The sequence below is a fragment of the Calonectris borealis genome, chromosome 1 (genome assembly GCF_964195595.1).
Source record: "Calonectris borealis chromosome 1, bCalBor7.hap1.2, whole genome shotgun sequence".
NCBI classification, from domain to species: Eukaryota; Metazoa; Chordata; class Aves; order Procellariiformes; family Procellariidae; genus Calonectris; species Calonectris borealis.
Genome location: NC_134312.1, coordinates 117,448,858 through 117,467,825, shown reverse-complemented (window position 1 = coordinate 117,467,825; position 18,968 = coordinate 117,448,858). Strand labels below are relative to the sequence as shown.

At 35.7% G+C, this 18,968-nt stretch overlaps 1 protein-coding gene across 8 annotated transcripts in view; it reads right to left on the bottom strand.

Moving 5' to 3' along the window:
- The window catches only part of ITSN1 (intersectin 1), a 145,064-nt gene that overhangs the window by 71,392 nt on the left and 54,704 nt on the right, over positions 1-18,968 (bottom strand). For 5 of the 8 annotated variants that reach the window (XM_075171948.1, XM_075171919.1, XM_075171958.1 and 2 more), the window contains 7 exons: positions 18,045-18,160; positions 14,319-14,581; positions 13,346-13,495; positions 13,030-13,170; positions 7,485-7,572; positions 7,181-7,320; positions 2,826-2,906 (listed from right to left, as the gene is read on the bottom strand). In XM_075171948.1, the coding sequence (XP_075028049.1) occupies positions 2,826-2,906; positions 7,181-7,320; positions 7,485-7,572; positions 13,030-13,170; positions 13,346-13,495; positions 14,319-14,581; positions 18,045-18,160 (979 nt within the window). The remainder of the gene's footprint in view (positions 1-2,825; positions 2,907-7,180; positions 7,321-7,484; positions 7,573-13,029; positions 13,171-13,345; positions 13,496-14,318; positions 14,582-18,044; positions 18,161-18,968) is intronic. The other 3 variants (XM_075171941.1, XM_075171968.1, XM_075171988.1) reach the window with 1 other exon arrangement.

The following is an 18,968-nucleotide window of genomic DNA, read 5'->3' as shown; positions in this document are numbered from 1 at the left end:
CAGTCATTTTCAATAACTGTATGCTATTAATTCAGCTTCTTCAATGTTGTTACACTTGTAATATACTGAGGTACAAAGGATTTGACCCTTGTTTCAAATTAACTTCTCTGGGGAAATCACAGTCCCCATCTTCTCTACATGATCACCTGAACCCTTATTTGTATCAAAAAATATGTACAAGTGCAAAGGACAAATATACAACCATAAGAACATTAACAGTAGAGTGATTTACAAGCATTCATCTGAAAGGACATAGATTAGAAAATGGCACAGCTGAAAGCAGTGTTCCCTCTGGCCAGTATTAGGAATTTTTGTAGATTGCAGAAATCCATAAAACTAAGTATCTACAAAGCTCTTGAAGCTCAACATACTACTTCTGTAAGTATTAAATATCTTGACTAGTATTCATGATTTTTAACAAGCTGTTTCTCTTTTCTGGGCAAAGAGACTGCTATCCAAAGCACAGGTTTCTGACTCCTACGTTTAGTTCAGCTTTAGCACAGGCTTCTGTTTACAAATCCTTTGTTGTCCTACTCGCTCTAGCTTTCCTTCACATTCATGTCCCCTCCTGCCACTTGACTTTGTATGCCAAGAAGCTCAAGATTCTGAGTCCTGGCCGATGAGAACTCCTCTTGCTATTGAACAGAGAGATCTGGGATAGTCACACATTTCTAATAAGGCAACACTGAAGACAACCTGTTGTTACTTGCAACATTTTAAGCTATTTAGACAACAGTGCTTTCCAGGTTTGTTTTTAATTCCCCTTTGCATCTGGTGTTTGAGCAGTTAAATTGAAATAATCACTAGGCAAAGAAAGAGGAACTAAAATTCTTGAAGAGTATGAAGGCTATCATAGTTAAACAAAAAACCCCAACAAATCTCAAAAGCTTTAAGTGAGATGACCCAGATGCAAGTATCTGAGTTTAGTTTACTTTTTAACAAGAAATCCGTAAACTGGATAGAATGATTCAGTTCATCTATATACACAGAATCAGGAGGAATCTACCTCTAAATCAGAATATTGGTATTTTCCTCCCTTCAGAAAAACTTTCTGAGTTCGCAAATACATAAAAACAAGTTACAACTTGCAAGAAATCTGTGCACCAAACATTATTTACTTCCACTAGATGTCCAACTACAAGGCTAGCCCAAACTTTATATTTTAGTTATGGTTTAGACATGTAAATTTATCCCACCGCTAAACGTACGATATGTGCCACTTTTACTGTCAAATAGAAAACTGGGGAAGTTGTAGCTATGAGCCATGCCTCCATGTCTGTCTGGAGCAAGTAGTTTCTCACACTGAGTACATACAGTAGGATCATTAACTGCTGCATCACAGCAGTTAAGTGCTGCTGCCAACTCTGGTCCAAAATTATTTTGTTTGCTTATTTCGTCATTTTATCTATATGCTCAGCTAAGTTAGGATCTCAAGGGACATTTTAACACATTATTCCCTCCCAACTAAGCCAATGTGCTAGTTCAGTATTTTGTGAAGAGATTTTTCTGTGACATACCTGTAACAGTTAAGAAAATCTAACCTAGCTTATATTCCTAGCACTGGATGGAATATTTTTGGAGATAAAAAAATGCAATATATATCCTTCTTTGCATTAGCTAGGAGGAAATAAAGATTTGACCAGTATCTCATGCAACAGATAGACACTCTGTTGCTTTGCCAAGTACCAGTGGGAGGATGGGGGAGAAAGAATCAGTATCTCCCACAGTGTTAAAGGACACCAGTTGAACAAAATTATAGTAACACTTCAACAGTTAACAGAATGAAACATTTGCCAGCTGAATATTCACCACAGTCCTACATTCATCTTTTACAGACACAAGCAACTTAAAAGCTGTACATTTACAAATCGTATATTGTAACTCCAAAGACATAACAATGCTTTGCTTATTTCTGATGTGCAGGACAAAGCATGTCTTACTTTAAAAGCAGAGAGAAATTGTTACCTTTCCACTCAATTCACAAACAGACTAACAGGTATAGTTTTGAGATGTTACAATAGCCACATTTAGGTACCCACGTAATATTGAATATGAATTAAAATATGAGTTTCATACAGCAGAGTAATATTCACTATATACAGACAAGTCATATTGCTATGAAAACCTTAAGATTAGAAACGTAGTTGTTTAAGCCCAAATTTTGCCTCTTGACAGAAAGACAATAGAGCTTAGGATACTTCAGGGATTATAATACAAGGTTTCTATCAGATCTTCTCCCCTTGAGACAAACCAGACCATTTGATCCCAGAGGAAAGAACCCTGCAGTTCTGTGCTCACCGAGGCTTTCCCACAGCAATACTCTTCTACCCCGTTCCCCAGCTCCCAAAGCACCTGCTTTGTCCTTGACAGAGACAGTTCCTCCTTTCACCCCATACTATAGCTACTGGGGATTTGATAAAGGGAATGTATTGCAATCTCTCTCATACCTGGAATCACAAATTACAGTGCTGTATAGGAATACTTAACATGAAAGTGTTTTCCTGTTAAAAATTCTGAACATCATGACCAAAATTAACTTAAAATCTTGAAGTTTCAGATAAGCAAAAGACAAAAATAACTAACTAGTACCTTGCCCAGGTTGCAATTCAAGGCACACTCCTCATCTAGGCAGTAAGGATTAGATAAAGAATCAAATTATAAACTCTTCTCTTTGGTTATGTTTTAGTGCTAGCACCTCTTATTAAATACTAACTTAGTTAAACACTGCACACTCATCTGTTTATGGTAAAGTGAAGCACATAACTGGAGGAGGTTCATCACTCAGATTGAGATAGTTGTGTACTGCCTGAGTATGGCATGGAGACCTTTAGAAAGGAGTCTAAGTAGTTGACGCAGCCCAGGAGAACTGCCAGGCACTGCAGCATTGCATCTTCCATTGCCACTGACTGGAAGAAAGAAATGCTCAAATGTAAACAGGCATTCATATGCAAGACTTGTCCAGTGCACACTGACTAGACAGGGACTGACAACAACTGGAACATGACACAAAATGTAAAACATTTTTAAGAACTTGATTCTACTTGTTCACCACTTTTTGCAGGCACTGAGAATAGCTTCTCAGCAAGACTAACGTATTTCAGAAACACTAATTTAGTCGTTTTCTCCTGTGCAATAACACAGATAAGCTCTAAATACCTGATTCTTTTATGCTATACGAAATGATTAGTTAGTCTTTAGAGACAAGAACCATATTAAGAATTATTTTAATTGCTTTATTTAACAGTGTAATGACTGACCTTTGTAAAATTTAAATGTAAATTCACACTGAATGTAGAAAGATTTTGTAAAGGTAAATTAGAGTAGGACTATACATATACAAACAGGAAACCTACTATAAAGCCTTCTATTCGACAGAATTATTTTATAAGGTAGAGAAAATAAGTGAGTGCCTAGTTACATTTTACTAATAACTGTATCAATTTTAATTATTAGATTTCTAGGCTAAGATTTTTAAAGAGTAATGGAAGTTAGACTCCTTCAACCATAATTCAGGACACAAAAAAGTGGCCCAACTTTCAACCTTGTTACAAACTCAGTCACTTACTCTATAGCCAAATACAGCACAATCCACAAGACTATTGTGTTCTCTGATAAAATGCCTCAAAACTGATTTAAAATGATATCTGACCAGCTGCAGGCTAAGGTACTTATTTCTCTGCCAAACAAGTACTAACAGTTTCCTGAAACCATGTGGTTCTACCTAAAGATATTCAATAAAGATACTTGAAACTACCTGTTTTGAAATATTAATAACATTTTATACTCCAGAAAGTTTTTGAAAAGGAACCAAATTCTATGAGCATTTCCAACTCTTGAGATGTTAACTTGAAACAAAAGTAACTGAAGTACTTGACCTCCAAAGGGCTAATCAGAAGAAATTTAAATCAGTTGTTTTGGAGGGATGACAACAGATCCAGTGGAAAGAAACGTTTCATTTATCTTGCTAGTCACTCACATATGCTATTAAGACATGAAGCAAAGATGAGGTAATTTAACACTTGTTTTAAGTATTCACTTACTGCAGAACATAAAAACTATAATATGGAGGCAAACGCAGTGCAATCCACTGTATACTACTACGGTGTTAACAAGTTGACCTGTAACCTAAAATATACTGGAACATTAGGTAAACCTTATGGTCTCATCAATGAAAAGGCACACTAGATACTAGTTAAACGGTTCATTTTATCTTCGACTAAGTAAAGACATGTATTACTCCCTCTCCCTGTATGAAATAAGTGCAAAGTGCTGTAAGATGGTATATACCCAAAGAGTATTTAGATATGCTTTTTTTTTTCTGGGAGTTCGCAAACAATACCACATCATGCTGCTTCTCATCCAGAAGCTAGGTTTTTTATAGAAGACAAGGCAAGCACCAGTGCCTCTCCATCACTTGTCAGAGAACAAAAGCTGCACAAGACAGTGTCAATTATAGTGCTGCCGCCCTAACTGCCACCCCATCAAACGTGCGTGTCTCAGTTGGTATACTGAAGCACAAAGTAAGAGCAGATCATCATAAGAGAAGTCTATCAGTTTTAACCTACAAGATAATACAGAAACAGCCTTGATTAAAAATGGAGTTTTTAATTTATTTATTTAATAGAAATACATTTTAAAAATACACATTTCTGTATTTCTCATCTTTACATATTTTCCCTTAGTTTACAAGATAATAAGCCTTTGTTTTATTTAGAGCTCAGACGTGGTAGAATTTTTGATACATTATTTGAAAAGGTTTTACATTTAAATTTGAGCATTACAGAGTTGACTGATAATTATACAAATTGCAAGGTATTGTAGCACCAAATAAGCCTGCTGTATTTATGCACCCAGTTACTAATAAGTAAACAAAAAGTTCTTCTTTTAATTGGGGAAGCTATTAATTTGGCAATTATTTATAAGAGATTTTCTACCTATTTCAAATGTAATAGTCATCTCTCCAGTGGCAGTTCGTAAAAGTTGTCACAGATTTTTGATTGTTTAGGTAAAAGTACCTGATGCAAGTATGAAAGTTCCTAAACTACTTTGTTTTGAGCAATATTATTACCTAAGAGATAGGTGTGTTCTGCCTTGGTTTAAGAACAGAACTTCCACTTCACACAAACCCTAATAAAACTATGAGTCTCGGGAAAGCTTTCACTAGCTTTGTGCATAAAGTCTCATATGCAGGCATCCTGAGAGCTCTCTCCACAAGAACAGCCGCCATTAAATCACTGCTGCACACACAGCATCTTTTAAGAGGTTTCTCTGGCAATGGGATTACTACAACCATTCCATGCTGAGTCCACAAAAAGGTATATGTGCCTTTGTAGAAATTTAAATCTAGTAATAAAATCATCCAAGCCCCCCAAAATGCATCCTGCACATCTAGTGAAACTACAAAAGGGAGAATTAAGCTCCCACCTCTCAGTTTCAGTACAACTGCCCCACTGCCTTGTTTTTGCCTCTTAAACTCATCTCTTCGAAGCAAGCAAAGAAAGCTGCAGCAAAAATACCAACATACAGCATCAAAAAGTGGGCTTCCTATTAAACACTGCTTCTACACATTATGAAATGAAGAATACAATATTCTCAAGCCAAAGGAAGCTTGCTGAAGTCTTCCCAAAGAACTGCCTAGATAACTAATTTTCAGCATTTAAAGTGATAACTCTAAATACTAAGATTTGAACACAGAAATCAATTTTCCCATTAAACTGCAAAATAGTTTACAATTAGACAAGGCGTTCTTGGATAGATGGCAGACATTCTGATAAATCAATGTTTTTGTTTAATGCGCATTTTCAATTTTTAATTATTATTAGCTTGTTATTTGTTAAGTCAAGCCCTTCAGTATTTAAAACATTGAATTTTGTTTGTTTGTTTGTTTGGGGGGTTTTTTTTTGCTACTGTCACAGTACTAAGATTATTCACCCCCTTGCCCATTTATAAGCTGTTTAGGTTATTTATGATCAAACCAATGCTGACACTAATTTTAGAACTAATATCCTTTGGTCATATTTATCTGCAAATCATTTCAAAAGGACTCCATTTAAAAAGAAAAAAAAAATCACCCAAAACCACGAGATGTTAAGATGTGTCCAAAAAGCATACATTAAAAAAAAAAAAAAAGTAAGTGAGTTAAATCATTCTGTTTTCTTTTAAAATGAATTGTGAATATTGTGTCTTGTGTCTCTTACGACTCTGCAGAGATTCTCCCCTTTCTACCTCCCTGCCTAAGATTGTGAGAGTCATCTTTGAATTGGCATTGAAACAGGTAGCTGTATGGTCTACAGCTTTTATTTTTTCCTATAATTATTAATAACTTTAATATTGAAACAAGTTATTTGTTGCTTAACTTCAAACACGCCTTCCAACTTGAAGCATATGGTGTAATCATAGTTGATCTAATTTCAAAACAACTACAGAAACATTAATGTATCTATTATAGTGCTTTTCCTTCTAAATACTTGTAGCACAATTTATTATACCTTGCAGGAAATTGAGTATTTTTCTAGTCAGCTTTCAAGAGAAACCATCAGTTGAATTAGAAGATAAAGTACTTTAACATTAGAATATTTTATGAAAAATGAAAGCTACTAAAAGTTTGTAACTAAAGACTGATTTATAACTTCCCTCTGAAGAACACTTCCTCTACTGACTTTTGCAATTTCTGTAATTTTCTTGTGCAGAAATAAACAAAAATCACACATTTTTAACAAAAGACTGATCAATAAAGCATGAAACCACAAACAACAGACAACTACATTCAGGAACAAGTATGAGCTTACGAACAGCAGATAAAAATTCTGTGTGTCAGTAGAAAATCAAGTCTCTTTATTAAATATTTCAATTTGAAGTACTGATTCCAGCAGATTTGCTGACCTACCACTCTTACACTTCTTTGATGCAAAAGGGCAGCAACTGGCAATTTCATATTTGCAATCACGGATCTGGAATCAGAGCTCAAATTTATTCTTAAATAGATTCTGCAGATTAAGTTGATTCAAACTCTGAGTTTGGATGCTAAGTAGTATTTTCTTTAAAAAAAAAAAAGATTTGAGAATATTCCCAAAACTGACATTCTAAATCAATCATTCTAGTTCAATATTTTTTTCCATAATCAATTTAGAAAATAATTAACTGAACATTCAGAAGAAAGGGTTAAAAAGTCTAGGATTACCTTCAGTTGATTATTGAAAATATCAATTTCCTGAAGTTTAGATCTGGTTTCTTTTTCTACTTCATCTAGCTGGTCTCGAAGCTGTTGACGTGCTAGTTCCTTGGCTTCTAAGGCTCTTTTGATAGTAAGAAGAGAATCTCCTATTTTTAAACATTGTCAAATAAGTATTTTCTTACGCAGAGAATTTTAGGTCATAGAAAGCAACATTTTTCAACATGCATCTTGCAACACAAAAAAAGAAATTACAGAGTACACTGTGCATCATGTCCTATGCAAACTTAGACATGTACAAAAATATACTTACTGTGCAAACTGTTCTGTTGAACTTGCTTTAGCTGGTCATTAAGCAATTGCTTTTCTGGAATCAACCTTCCAAGCATCTGCTGAGATTCCTGAATAGAGGACAGTGAGCAGAGAGAAAACAAGAAGAGAAAAGTGAAGGATGACCTTAGCCGTAAGAACTCTCATTTTAATTTCTTCTGACTTATTTTTTCTCTCACTAAATTATGTATTATTGCTATTATCCAACCACTATCTGTGTGGTACTACCACTCAGACATAGTTCTCTGCCAATACAAAAAAGTGAGCATATCAAATTTAAGCGTATTACTTGAGAATTGATTCTTATTGAATACGTAACTTGACTTAGAATTACTTGAAATTCAGGGCAAAAAGACAAGGACAGATTTCAGGAAATGTTAAAACAAGCACTTACGAACCGTTTCATTCTCATTTTAATAAATTAATATTACCTTTGGTCAGGAATAGAAAGACAAATATTTACAGTTTATTTAAAGAAGAGAAAATAAAGGCTTTCACTCCAAAGAAATATATTATGGCCAAAAGCTATGCAGCACAAGCTCTGTTACATGAGAATACGTGAGTCCTAGATCTCTCAATTTAGCTCTCTTGAGAGAGAATTATGATCTCGCTCAATTTCAACACATGATCATAAGATTGTACACCGATATATTGCAGGAGACCCGCAGATGAGAAATTCCTCCTTCGGTGGATCATATAATATATATATATATCATATATAATCCTTGCTCCTTCTGGAGGATGAAGTGCTACTTCATACACCTTTCAAAAGCCTTGACCTCCAACTTCAAGTTGTCAAAACATATTATAGCAGCATGATGTGAAACATCTTATTTTATAAAAGCAGCCTGAATGTCAACGTCCCATCTTTCAGACAAACTAAGTAATTTATTTCAGCAGTTGTCTTGAATTGCAGGCTTTTGAGGAATCAACCATCTGACAATTTCAATTTATCATGAAGGATTGCAAATGACATAATACGATCCTAAGAATAAATGTCACCTAATAGCTTAATACCAGAGTGAGTTCCATGAGAAGTTTTTAGTTTTTGTTACAAGAACACAAGGTTGGCCGTACTGACGTGACTTCGTAGTTGTCCCATTTTACTCATGGCAGTCTTTGATTGGGCCTCTGCAGTGTACAGCTCAGATCTTACAGTTATACAATGACTGCAGTCTACTGTAATCTCTTTATGTTCCAAAAACCATACTTAGATAGCACAGCAGAGTCAAAGACTTTATAAATTCACAAAGTATCAAAATTATGATATAAACTATGCATTTGACTATTAGGAGTTACATGTGTCCCTCACTCTTCAGCTGCATTGCCTATAGCATCAGCAGATCTTTTTCAGCCCTTCAAGGATATCATGAAGGCCAAAACTCCTATCATGGGACTATTATTCCCTACCTAGAACCAAATGAGAAACAGCAATATATAATGCAGCATTTTCCAAATCATCTGCCCGAGGGGGCCTACCTCCTTCCCAACAACCACTATTACCATGTTCTTAAACTACATGCAAAACAGTGTCTTTTGTGTTCACACTTTCCCTTCCACCACACCCTCCCACACAAATACCTGCACACCCCATGCCATAGTTTGGGATAAAAAATTTGAACAGTATTATTGAATTAGTATAGCACACAGGCATCGAGGAAATGAAGTTTTCAAGTAGTACAATCCAAGAAAGTTAGCATACAGTAGTCTAAATGTATTGATGGATAAACCTCAAGAGAAAGAGGAAAGGAAATCACCTTTCAAGACACAAGGATATCAGAACTGTATCATTCCAATTCAAGAACCATTTAGATAAGCAAAATAGCAGAATGAATGTCAAAATGAAACAGGATTTACAGAAAAATTATCATTCTTCAAGCACAAAAAGTAACATAGGACAATATTTCAGGGTGGAATGTAATCCTAACCTTAGTTGTTTATTTTTAAAGGCCAGAATACTTCTAAACTCCAGACTACTCAATCTTAATACACAGAATAGTTTGGAGAGTATTTAAGGACAGAGAATGCCAAGGGATCATGAGGGTCAAGTTCTGTTTCCTGAAATCACAGACAACCATGTAATAAGCATCTATTCCAAGAGGATCCACAACATGCTTTTCCACATCCTTTGGTTGTACTAAAGAAACAGATGAAAGAAATTAATGGCATCACTAACACTGAAGTTTCACGCAACAAGAAATTTCCAAGAATTGAATAATGCCCCATATAGCAGCAGAAGGCAAACAAAGCAATCAAAAACCAGTTCCTGTCAATCTAATGAGGTAAAGTTCTCTTCTGATCCTACACCTTGAGCAAGAGGGCATATGAGAAACTGAGATACCACTATACATCTTAAGTCTCTGCCATATACCCTGCTTCCAGTGCTTCAGAGGAAAGCCAAATTACCTAGGAGCCAAAGTGTTCATCAAGGAGGCAACTAATCCCTGCAGGTAACTAGCAGAAGTCCTGTAGACAGTATAAACATGATTCACACACAAACAGTTAAGGTGTTTGGAAGGCAGGATCCTCCTGAACATCCCTGGAAATACCACTCTATCTGATACCACAGATTCATATAACTAGCACAAATTTTCATCACCCAGGATTAATTGTTACACAGTTTCTTCCACAAGTTTAATCAAACTCCATCTTGAAACTAATTAATAGGTTGAAGAATAATTTACTCCTTTGAATTAACTCATCTTTCCATAGCAAGTGTCACATGTATTAAACTAAAATATTTCCAATTGAAGATATATCATCCTACAAAGATAACTGACAACATTGACTTTTAATCTATTGGAGAGTTTAGAGGATCAAAATCTCCTTTTAAAAAAAGTCACTTACTGCTTTAGTCTTTCTTTACCATCTACAAATTAGATAGTAAAATTTACAGGATATTTGAGAAACTCATCTTTTTTTCAGGAAAAAGCTATCCGCTCTTTTAGGTTCTCCCCAGATAAAATTTGGCTTTTTCTACTAAGTAGTGACACTTCTTTCTGGGATCACAATTGTGACAAATCCCTCAAGTGACACTAACTGAAATATTAGTGGTTGAGGATCAATGATCCCCTGAAAGAAGATAATACCAGAAAGCCACATCTATTGCTCTCAACCTAAAAAAAACCCACCTGAAAACAAAAATCCAACAAAACAACCGCCAAGAAAGGCAAGCGTGCTTTTCATTACAGAAGTGCTCTTACAGTCATTGTAAACGAAGCAATTTAGAAAGTGATTAGGCATTAACTAAGCTGCTGGATACATACCATCTAGTACCAATTACAATGACCGGAGATGGTTAAAAATCACTACAAATATAGTAGGGATTCCAAAACAAGAGTAAAATGTAGACAACTGTGCAAAATTCATTGTACTTCACCACATGTTTCAATAAAATTTCAGAGTGGTGTCAAAATGCTGAAGACAAAAAAAAAAGCAATCTGCTTTTTGACCATTGTGATTGGGTAGTAAGGAGCACAAACTAAATGTTAGGAAGGTGAAGAATTCCTCTGCCCTCCTTAACTTTTCCTTTCATGGTGATGTAGTTTAAAACCAATGCATAAAAGCTGTAGGTAAGGAAAAAGCACATCTACGATCAGCCAAGGATATGATTAAAAACTTAAAAAATTGTTAATGAGTCTACAGAGAACACTGCCCCTTGTTTATCTCATACTTTTTAATAAGCTACTTAACCACATCTACTTGTAGATAGATTATCTTTCTCATTATTTGTTTCCCAATAGTGTTGCTTTCACATTTTTCTCTTCCCTCTGCACCTTCCATTTATTATACCCACCTGTGGAAGCTCATCCCAAGTTCTTGATAACAATGGTATTTTTTCACGTTTTTTTACGATGTCTGTTATAATGGGACACTATCCCAACTGTAGCACATTGGTCTTTGCTATAACATAAATGACTTACAGCTTTTTACTGTAACATATTATTTTTTCCTTCTTAATTTGTTATATTATGACAAAAGCAAAGAGATAGTTTATCTTTTCTGACTACAGAGGCTAACTGAACAAAAATTACCAAGTTAACAGAAATGACATATGAAAGTAGGATATGAATTCCATTCAGATTTGTTGAAATAGCATTTACCTATCAACGGCTATATAGCTGCTTAGCTTCTGAAGTGAGTTACAGTACCTTAGACCATTTCTATGGAAAGCTTTTGGAATAGAAGGGTTAGAGGGAAATTCAGGTGGCTGTTGCTTTTACACGGAGATTTGCTGTGCACATAAGATCAGTAGTCTTTAACTTATTCAGGTAAATGGGTGCTTTTTCATGCATTTTATCAAGCATAATCAGTTTTTTGTCTCTTTGAGCCAGTACCGCTAAGTGTAACTTAATTTCCTACACTTGATTCAATGCTCTTTGACTTCATTTTCCGTTGCCAATACAGGAGCATTTCACTAAAGAGAGAAGAGTGGTTTCAAGCCTAACAATGGCAGTTGTTTATGTCACAAACATTCCTTAGTAGTATTTCTTGTTTGCTATTGTTTGCATCAAGTGGACACAAACACTGTGCAAGAATGATCCCTAAATTATACTCTTTATAACAAGCTGCTGCCAAAAGAAAGATATCTTGTGAGAGGTGTAATGGTGTACACAAAACTTCAATAGAACTGTAAGATGATTTAAGAAAGAAGAAAAAAAAAGTCAAAAAAATACTCATACATAAAACAAAAAACCTGAACTTTCAAGTTCTGGTTTTGTTCAGATGAATGTACAATACTAATTATGCTTAGAAAGTTGAAATGGAAAAGTAGGATTGGGTTTTAAGGTAGGTTTTACACCTAAGCCCTCATAACATAAGTGTGAGATTCTCTTTGTAGTGGTAGAAAAGCACTGAGAGCCCCCATTACTGGCCAAGAATTAATTTCAAGCAATATAAAATATTTAATAAAGAGAAAAATCCTTAAATCAAATACTACAACTCATCTAGAAATCTTTACAAATTGCAAAGAATATTCTTTCACTAAAAGCAGACACTTACTCAATTCCATCTTTAATTTGACAGAATTTTAGATATAGAAGTAGGAAAGACAAATGCCAGGGTTAGACCAAGTACTAACTGGTTTAACTGGTAACTTCAATTTTGAAAGTTCATTATTTTATAATTAAAAAAAAAAAGCATCATCAACAAGCCACTTCAATGAAGTAAATTCTTTCTTTCAGCACACAAACAGCAATCACCGCCAACAAAAATACATGCCGTACAATTTTGTTCTCCTCATCCCTCCAAATCCTTTAACATCTTCAGCCAGATAACTTATTTACTGCTCCCCACAACAGAATTCCATGAGGATGAAGCGATAATCACAGATACACCTTCAAGTGTAGGAAGCAATTCCTAGACATGTCTGAAGAACATTCATTTAAAAGAATGACAAATTATCTACAACAATTCCTTATGTACAAGGACAACACATCATATATTGTGGCAAGTTTGCTTAGGATATTGATGCAGTTGCTGAGGTCAAAATGCAAGGCTAAGAACAAAATTAGAGAACATTTTCTCACCTGTAGCTGCTGTTGCAAATGGGTGATTTCTGCAATTCTCAGTTCTCTAGATTTATTTGTACTTTCAATTTCTTGTCTTTGGGTAGACAGCCGACATCTGATATCCTGAAGTTTTCCCTCCAACTGATTTTTTTTATCATTCTTTAGAAAAAAAAGGAAAATATCTCTCTTTGTAAACAGAATGGTTTGTCATGCAAGTCAGGGTCTAAAAAGTACTTTTATTCCATACTTAAAAGTTGAAATTATAGAAAATAAACATGGCCATATCACAGTCACTGCTGTGTTTGTGTGTTTTATCTGCAACGCAATCACTTACTAGAGCTTCCAGCTCAAATTCTAAGGTCTTCTTCTTTGCCTTCAGAACAACAATGTCCTCTTGTTCTTTGTTTCTTTGATTTAGTAGTTCTTGCCGACGATTACGCTCCCATTCAAGTTGCCGTTGCCTCTCAAGTTCCCGTTTTGCAGCCTGTAGCATTTAAAAAAAAAAAAAAAGAAGATATGAAAGATCTATTTTGAGAAACTATTCTAATTGCCGATATTCATATTCTAATGTGTAATTAAAACATTAATATAAACACACTGCTAAACTGTGGACTAAATATGTGCCTCTATTTAAGCACACAAATTGCTCAATTGTTTAAATGCTCACTTGAAAGCAACGGTGAAATGGGGCTTCACTGTATAGCAGATAGCTGACTAAACAGATTATCACTCCATTTTAATCAGTTTCCCAAGATCCAATTTGCTGATTTAACAAGTTGTTTCATATTAAGACTTCAAGAACTCTCCAGGATAGCATCAAATCTCTTTCTGACCTCCAACATTAGACATTCTGCAGCTTTGCAAAGCATAAAATGCTACTGCACTGAATACATCATTATCTGGTAACGTGAGAAAATAATAGCTTTTTAAGTTACCCAGTACATGTTTTCTTTAACAAATTAACTCATCACAGGAAAATCATGAATGCCACCAATGCCCGTAAGTTTTTCTTTGTTCACTCAAGCATCTCTTTATATCAAAGAAAATAATAATTATTTTTAAAGAAGTCAGACATTAGGAGATCTAATTGTCCTAGATCTAAATGTCTCATCCATTCATTTCACATGAAAAATAAAGAAAGAGATAGCTTCTTTCCTTACCTTCGAAAACCCAGAAATTTAGGTTCTTTCTTTAAATATTTGCTTACTAAAAATGATAGCAAAATATTTAGTGTACACATTACATTTTGTTCTAATCAGATACAGCTGCCAGTGACATAACCACCTTCCTTCTATCCATTTGGTTACCTCTCTTCTTTCTATTTCTTTCCTCCTTTCCTCTTCTCTCTGCCGTTCCAATTCCCGTTGTTTTTCCAACTGTTTCTCTAGCTCCATTTGTCTTTTACGTTCTTGCTCCTGCCGCTCACGTTCTTTCCTTTCCTGCTCTGCCCGTTCCAGCTGTGCTAGACGCTCTTGTTCTTTGCGTTGCTGTTCCAAGAGAGCCTGCCTCCGTTTTTCAAGTTCTAGATTGCCACGTTCAAAGTTCTCCCGTTTTTTATCTTCAAATGTAACTTTAATGTGTGGAAACATGAGGCAAAGGAGAATTAAAGTCTACTACAGACTTTAAAAAAAAGTAATCCATATATGCTGAATCAAAGTGAAACAATCTTCCAACAGGTTTTATCATTAGCATTTATATTGTAGATCCCCTTTAACCCACAACCTTAGGAAATCAAGGTATGAATTTCAGTTCCCATTTCTCAGGCTTCTAGGTTTTGCCACAAAGCCCAACAAGTGGGTATAATTCAGACAAACCATTCACCAGCTAATCCTCTGTGAGGACACAGGATATGGAGTTCCTCTATACATTTGATAATAGTAACAGTACAAGAAACCAACACTTCAATTACTGCAAGGCAAAGAATTCAGCTGATGATATTATTAAAAAGCCATTATGCAAACAACCAGAATGTATTTAAACTTGCTATTCTCATAAGATTACTCATTACTGTCAGGAAAAGAAACGGTTTGCTTAAGTTCTTGAGCAGCTGGATTCCTGCAGATTCGCATCCTCATCACTTACTGTCCTAAAAGAATGACCTCAGTTCCAGCACGGGTTCCCTGACATTCTTCTGCAATATCAGGGATTGTCCTTCCCCTGTTTCACATTCCTAGGCCCCTCCCTCACAGTTCCTCCAAATTATTCTTTCCACTTTACCTTCTGTTTCTTTTCATACCCTATATGTTCCATTCCCATACCCTATATTCTGTATTTCTCTCCCTGCATACCCAACCTGTACATTTTTGGCACGCAAGTCAAGTCAAGAGAGAGCACATATTTACTTCAAAGGGTGCTTGCACTAACTGTTTGACACACCGGCCCAACATCTGCTGAACTAGTTGAATTCTTGTCTTTCTCTAAGTTTGGCCTCCTTTCCTATTGCCAATCACCATTTTTCATAAAACTTGAAAAAATTTTATCACTTCAATGTCTGTCAAGTTTGTTTAAAATTAGCCACGGCATTCAAAGAATATTAAGATACAGACTGATAGACAGAGAATGTGATTATAATCCCCACTGATTTAGGAAACCAAGCAAAAAGGGGGAAAAAAAAAAAGGAAAAAAAAAGATTTATGTCGAGGAACTCAGTTAAAAGGAATAGGTAGAAGGGCAAAACATCTGCAAGTAGCATGGACATTAAGATACAATGTTCAAGGCTCAGAAAACACAGACCACTAAGAAGAAACACCAGGTTCCAAGATGGCTGCCCAACAAGCTAGTACGGTTACTCAGCAAAATCAAGGTAGCTGCCAGAGATAACAAAACAAAGCATATCCAAAGTACAAAAATAGAAGAGAACAACTTCTAGCGAATTAAGTAAGTAGCTATTGGCTTGTGTTACTATGCTTAAGGGAAAGCTTCTAAAAGGTTATAAAAGCCAACAATAAAAACTCTTTCAAATGTCTCAAAAGAAAAAAAAGCAACACCTAGCCAGATTTAGCAAAGCCAATGAAGAAGCAAGACAGCATTCACTATTATAAGTGATCTTTACAATGGAAAATCTATACATCAAACACAGTAAAAGGTTTATACACTCTAGTTCCTCTTTAACTGAAAACAGAAATGGCTTTAAAACAAAAATAAAACCAAAAAATGAAGAGTAACAGATTGCCAAACCCAGACAATGCTAATCCATAGTTCAAATACAAAATTCATGAACTACTAGCTGTGCTGTGCAATCCATCCTTTAATCAACGTCAGTGCTGCAAGACTAGAAGATGACAAGTGCAACACCAGTCTTTAAGAAAAGACAGTATAAGGATCCTGAAAGCTACAGACAAGTCAGTCTACTCCCATGCTGGTCAACGTAGCAGAGGCTACAATAGACAGAGAGTTAGTTAGCATACATAACTAAACATGATACCATGGAAGAACCAATGCAGGAGCTGCCTCTCAAGTCTAATAGACCCAACTGTATCAATAAGCAAGTTGAAAAAGAAGATCAGGTCAACAGGAATACTTGCACAACTTCAACGTCTAATAAAGAAACTAAGCCAAGGCAGTGGTTGACCTTCCTGACACTACAAACTGCATACCAAAATCCTCTGATTCCAGAGACACAAGACCAAGACCACAAGGTCATACCTCACCTGTGACCAAACGTTTCATTGTGAGACCTCAGTGAGGTCTGCTTCAGCAGTCCCTGCTATCTCCCGTCATCCTCCTACAGCCAGGAATTACCCAGCTGACTGCCAGCAGCAGTTAGTTATAAAATACAAACCAAAGACAAGAGCTGTATGTGAATTGCTTACATGCAGATCCCCTGAACTAACCTGGTATGGAAAGAGAGAGAAGGTCCTTGGGAACTAACAAACAGTTAGAAGATTAGAATTAAGGGGTGAAATAAATTACCAACTTTCACAATGACAGAAAGATTCTCAGTAGCCTCCTTCAAAGATCTCTACTAGCAATTGTGCTGTTCGTGTGCAACAATGATCTGGAAGAGATTGAAAAATAACAAGACAGCTTCTGGAGATGATGCCAGATAGTCACGGTATTAAAATAAAAACCTGACTGTGAAGAGCTTTAGAAGAATCTCACAAAACTGAGCGATCTGGCAATGAAGAAGCAAAGGAAATTCAAATGTTAATGAACAGAGTAGTGTACATGGGAAATAAAAATAATCCTAACTAAACACACACAGTCATGAGCTCTAAAATGGTTAATAGATTTGTGGAAGGATGTTGGCATTACTGTGGAAAGTCTTCTAAAACATCGACTCAGACCTAAGCTGTGATCAGAGGCAATACAGTGTTAGGAATCAATTAAAAAAATTGAAAAATAATTTAGAACAAACCAGAAAAACATTATTATGGCACTGCATAAATCTGCCATGTTGCTACACCTTCCACTGTGTGACATTCTTAGAATAAAATAGAGCAAAAGTAAAGAAAGTACAAAGAAGAGTAAGGGGATGATCAGAAGTGTTAAGACGTTTCCTAACATTTAGCCGCTTAGCATCTAGACAACTTTCTGTCTTTTTTTTCCCCCCTTTCTTTCTTTTTTTCTTTTTCCTTTTTTTGTATTTTCCCAAAAGCAGACCTGCTAAAGCTTATATAAAAAATCCATATTGTTACACAGACTGCAATGAAACCAGACTCTGTATGTATATTGTGATCTTTTAAAGAGTACATAAGCCAAACTACTCTCCACCTAAGTCAGAAGATGGAGGTAGTAAAAAGTTTTCGTTGCAGTCCTATAATAGGGCTGCAAAGTGCTGCCTCTGTTGAGAGACCATAAGATAAGCAGCCTGAATGTTGTTCATAACTCCACTGTCACTAACACAAAGGATCATGGAACAGTCAGGAATCAGCTGGACCAAGCAATGTCTTGGTTATGCCTCTGACACGTCACAAACTGATTTGGAAAGAAAACATTTTTTAATAAGCTGTTATAACTCCACAGCATATAACCTGATGACAACACCTCTCTGATAACAGCACACAATACATCCTCTAGTTTTGCTTGCTCACCTGGTAATTTCTTTTCCAGTTGCTGCTGTTCTTCTTCTAATGCTGGTTCTTCTGGTAACCTTTGGTCTACAGATACTGAACTTACAGCAGATATGCCACTACCAGAGCGTACTCTTCTGTCAATAAAACGATAATTCCAAGTTGCTTAAAAGAACCTATGCCTGCCAAATTGATTTATGATTTAACGATGAAATCATAAATTAAATGCAGTGATGTAATGTTTAATGAAATTTAATGTTCCTTCAGTGTTTTCCAGAGGATTTTACTCAGCTGTTGCCATTAAGATAACAGTATCCTCCAGAGTCCCCTGAGAAACCTAGTTCAAAGTTCAGATGTGTTCAACCCTGTCCCCAAGATCTCTGACCAGCCTGAAGTTGGGGAAATGCCGACTTAAACTATAGCAAAAGTCGCAAAGACAGAGGAAGAGCTCACTATAGTCAAGCTAAAAACAAGACCCCACATAGAATAAACAAAAAAATTGTAATCTTCAGGAGGATACTTAAAGAACATGAAGCTATAATTATATGCAAACATTTCTTTCCATTGCTGTTACCATCTTCCCAACCATTCCTCCACAAAAAAGTGAAACAGAGAAACAGAAGTAATGACTCACCACTACTATTCACAGATACAACTTATCACAAGATGTCTGACTTTGCTACAGTGTAAATTCATAGCATGTTTTGCATTCCACCACATCCCATTTGCTCTACAGAAGTATAAGCTTGAACTATAACACTTTAAATTTATATGGCCAGACTGAGTAAGTTTTGGAAGGTATGCTAGCATAAAACATTGACCAAAACTATGTTCTTACAAGGAATTCTTGCTACTTCCAGCATCCAGTACTTGTAATAAAATCAAAAAGCTAGACAAGCATTTCCCAACAAGAAGGCACTCTGTGTCATAGATGCAGTACAAAAA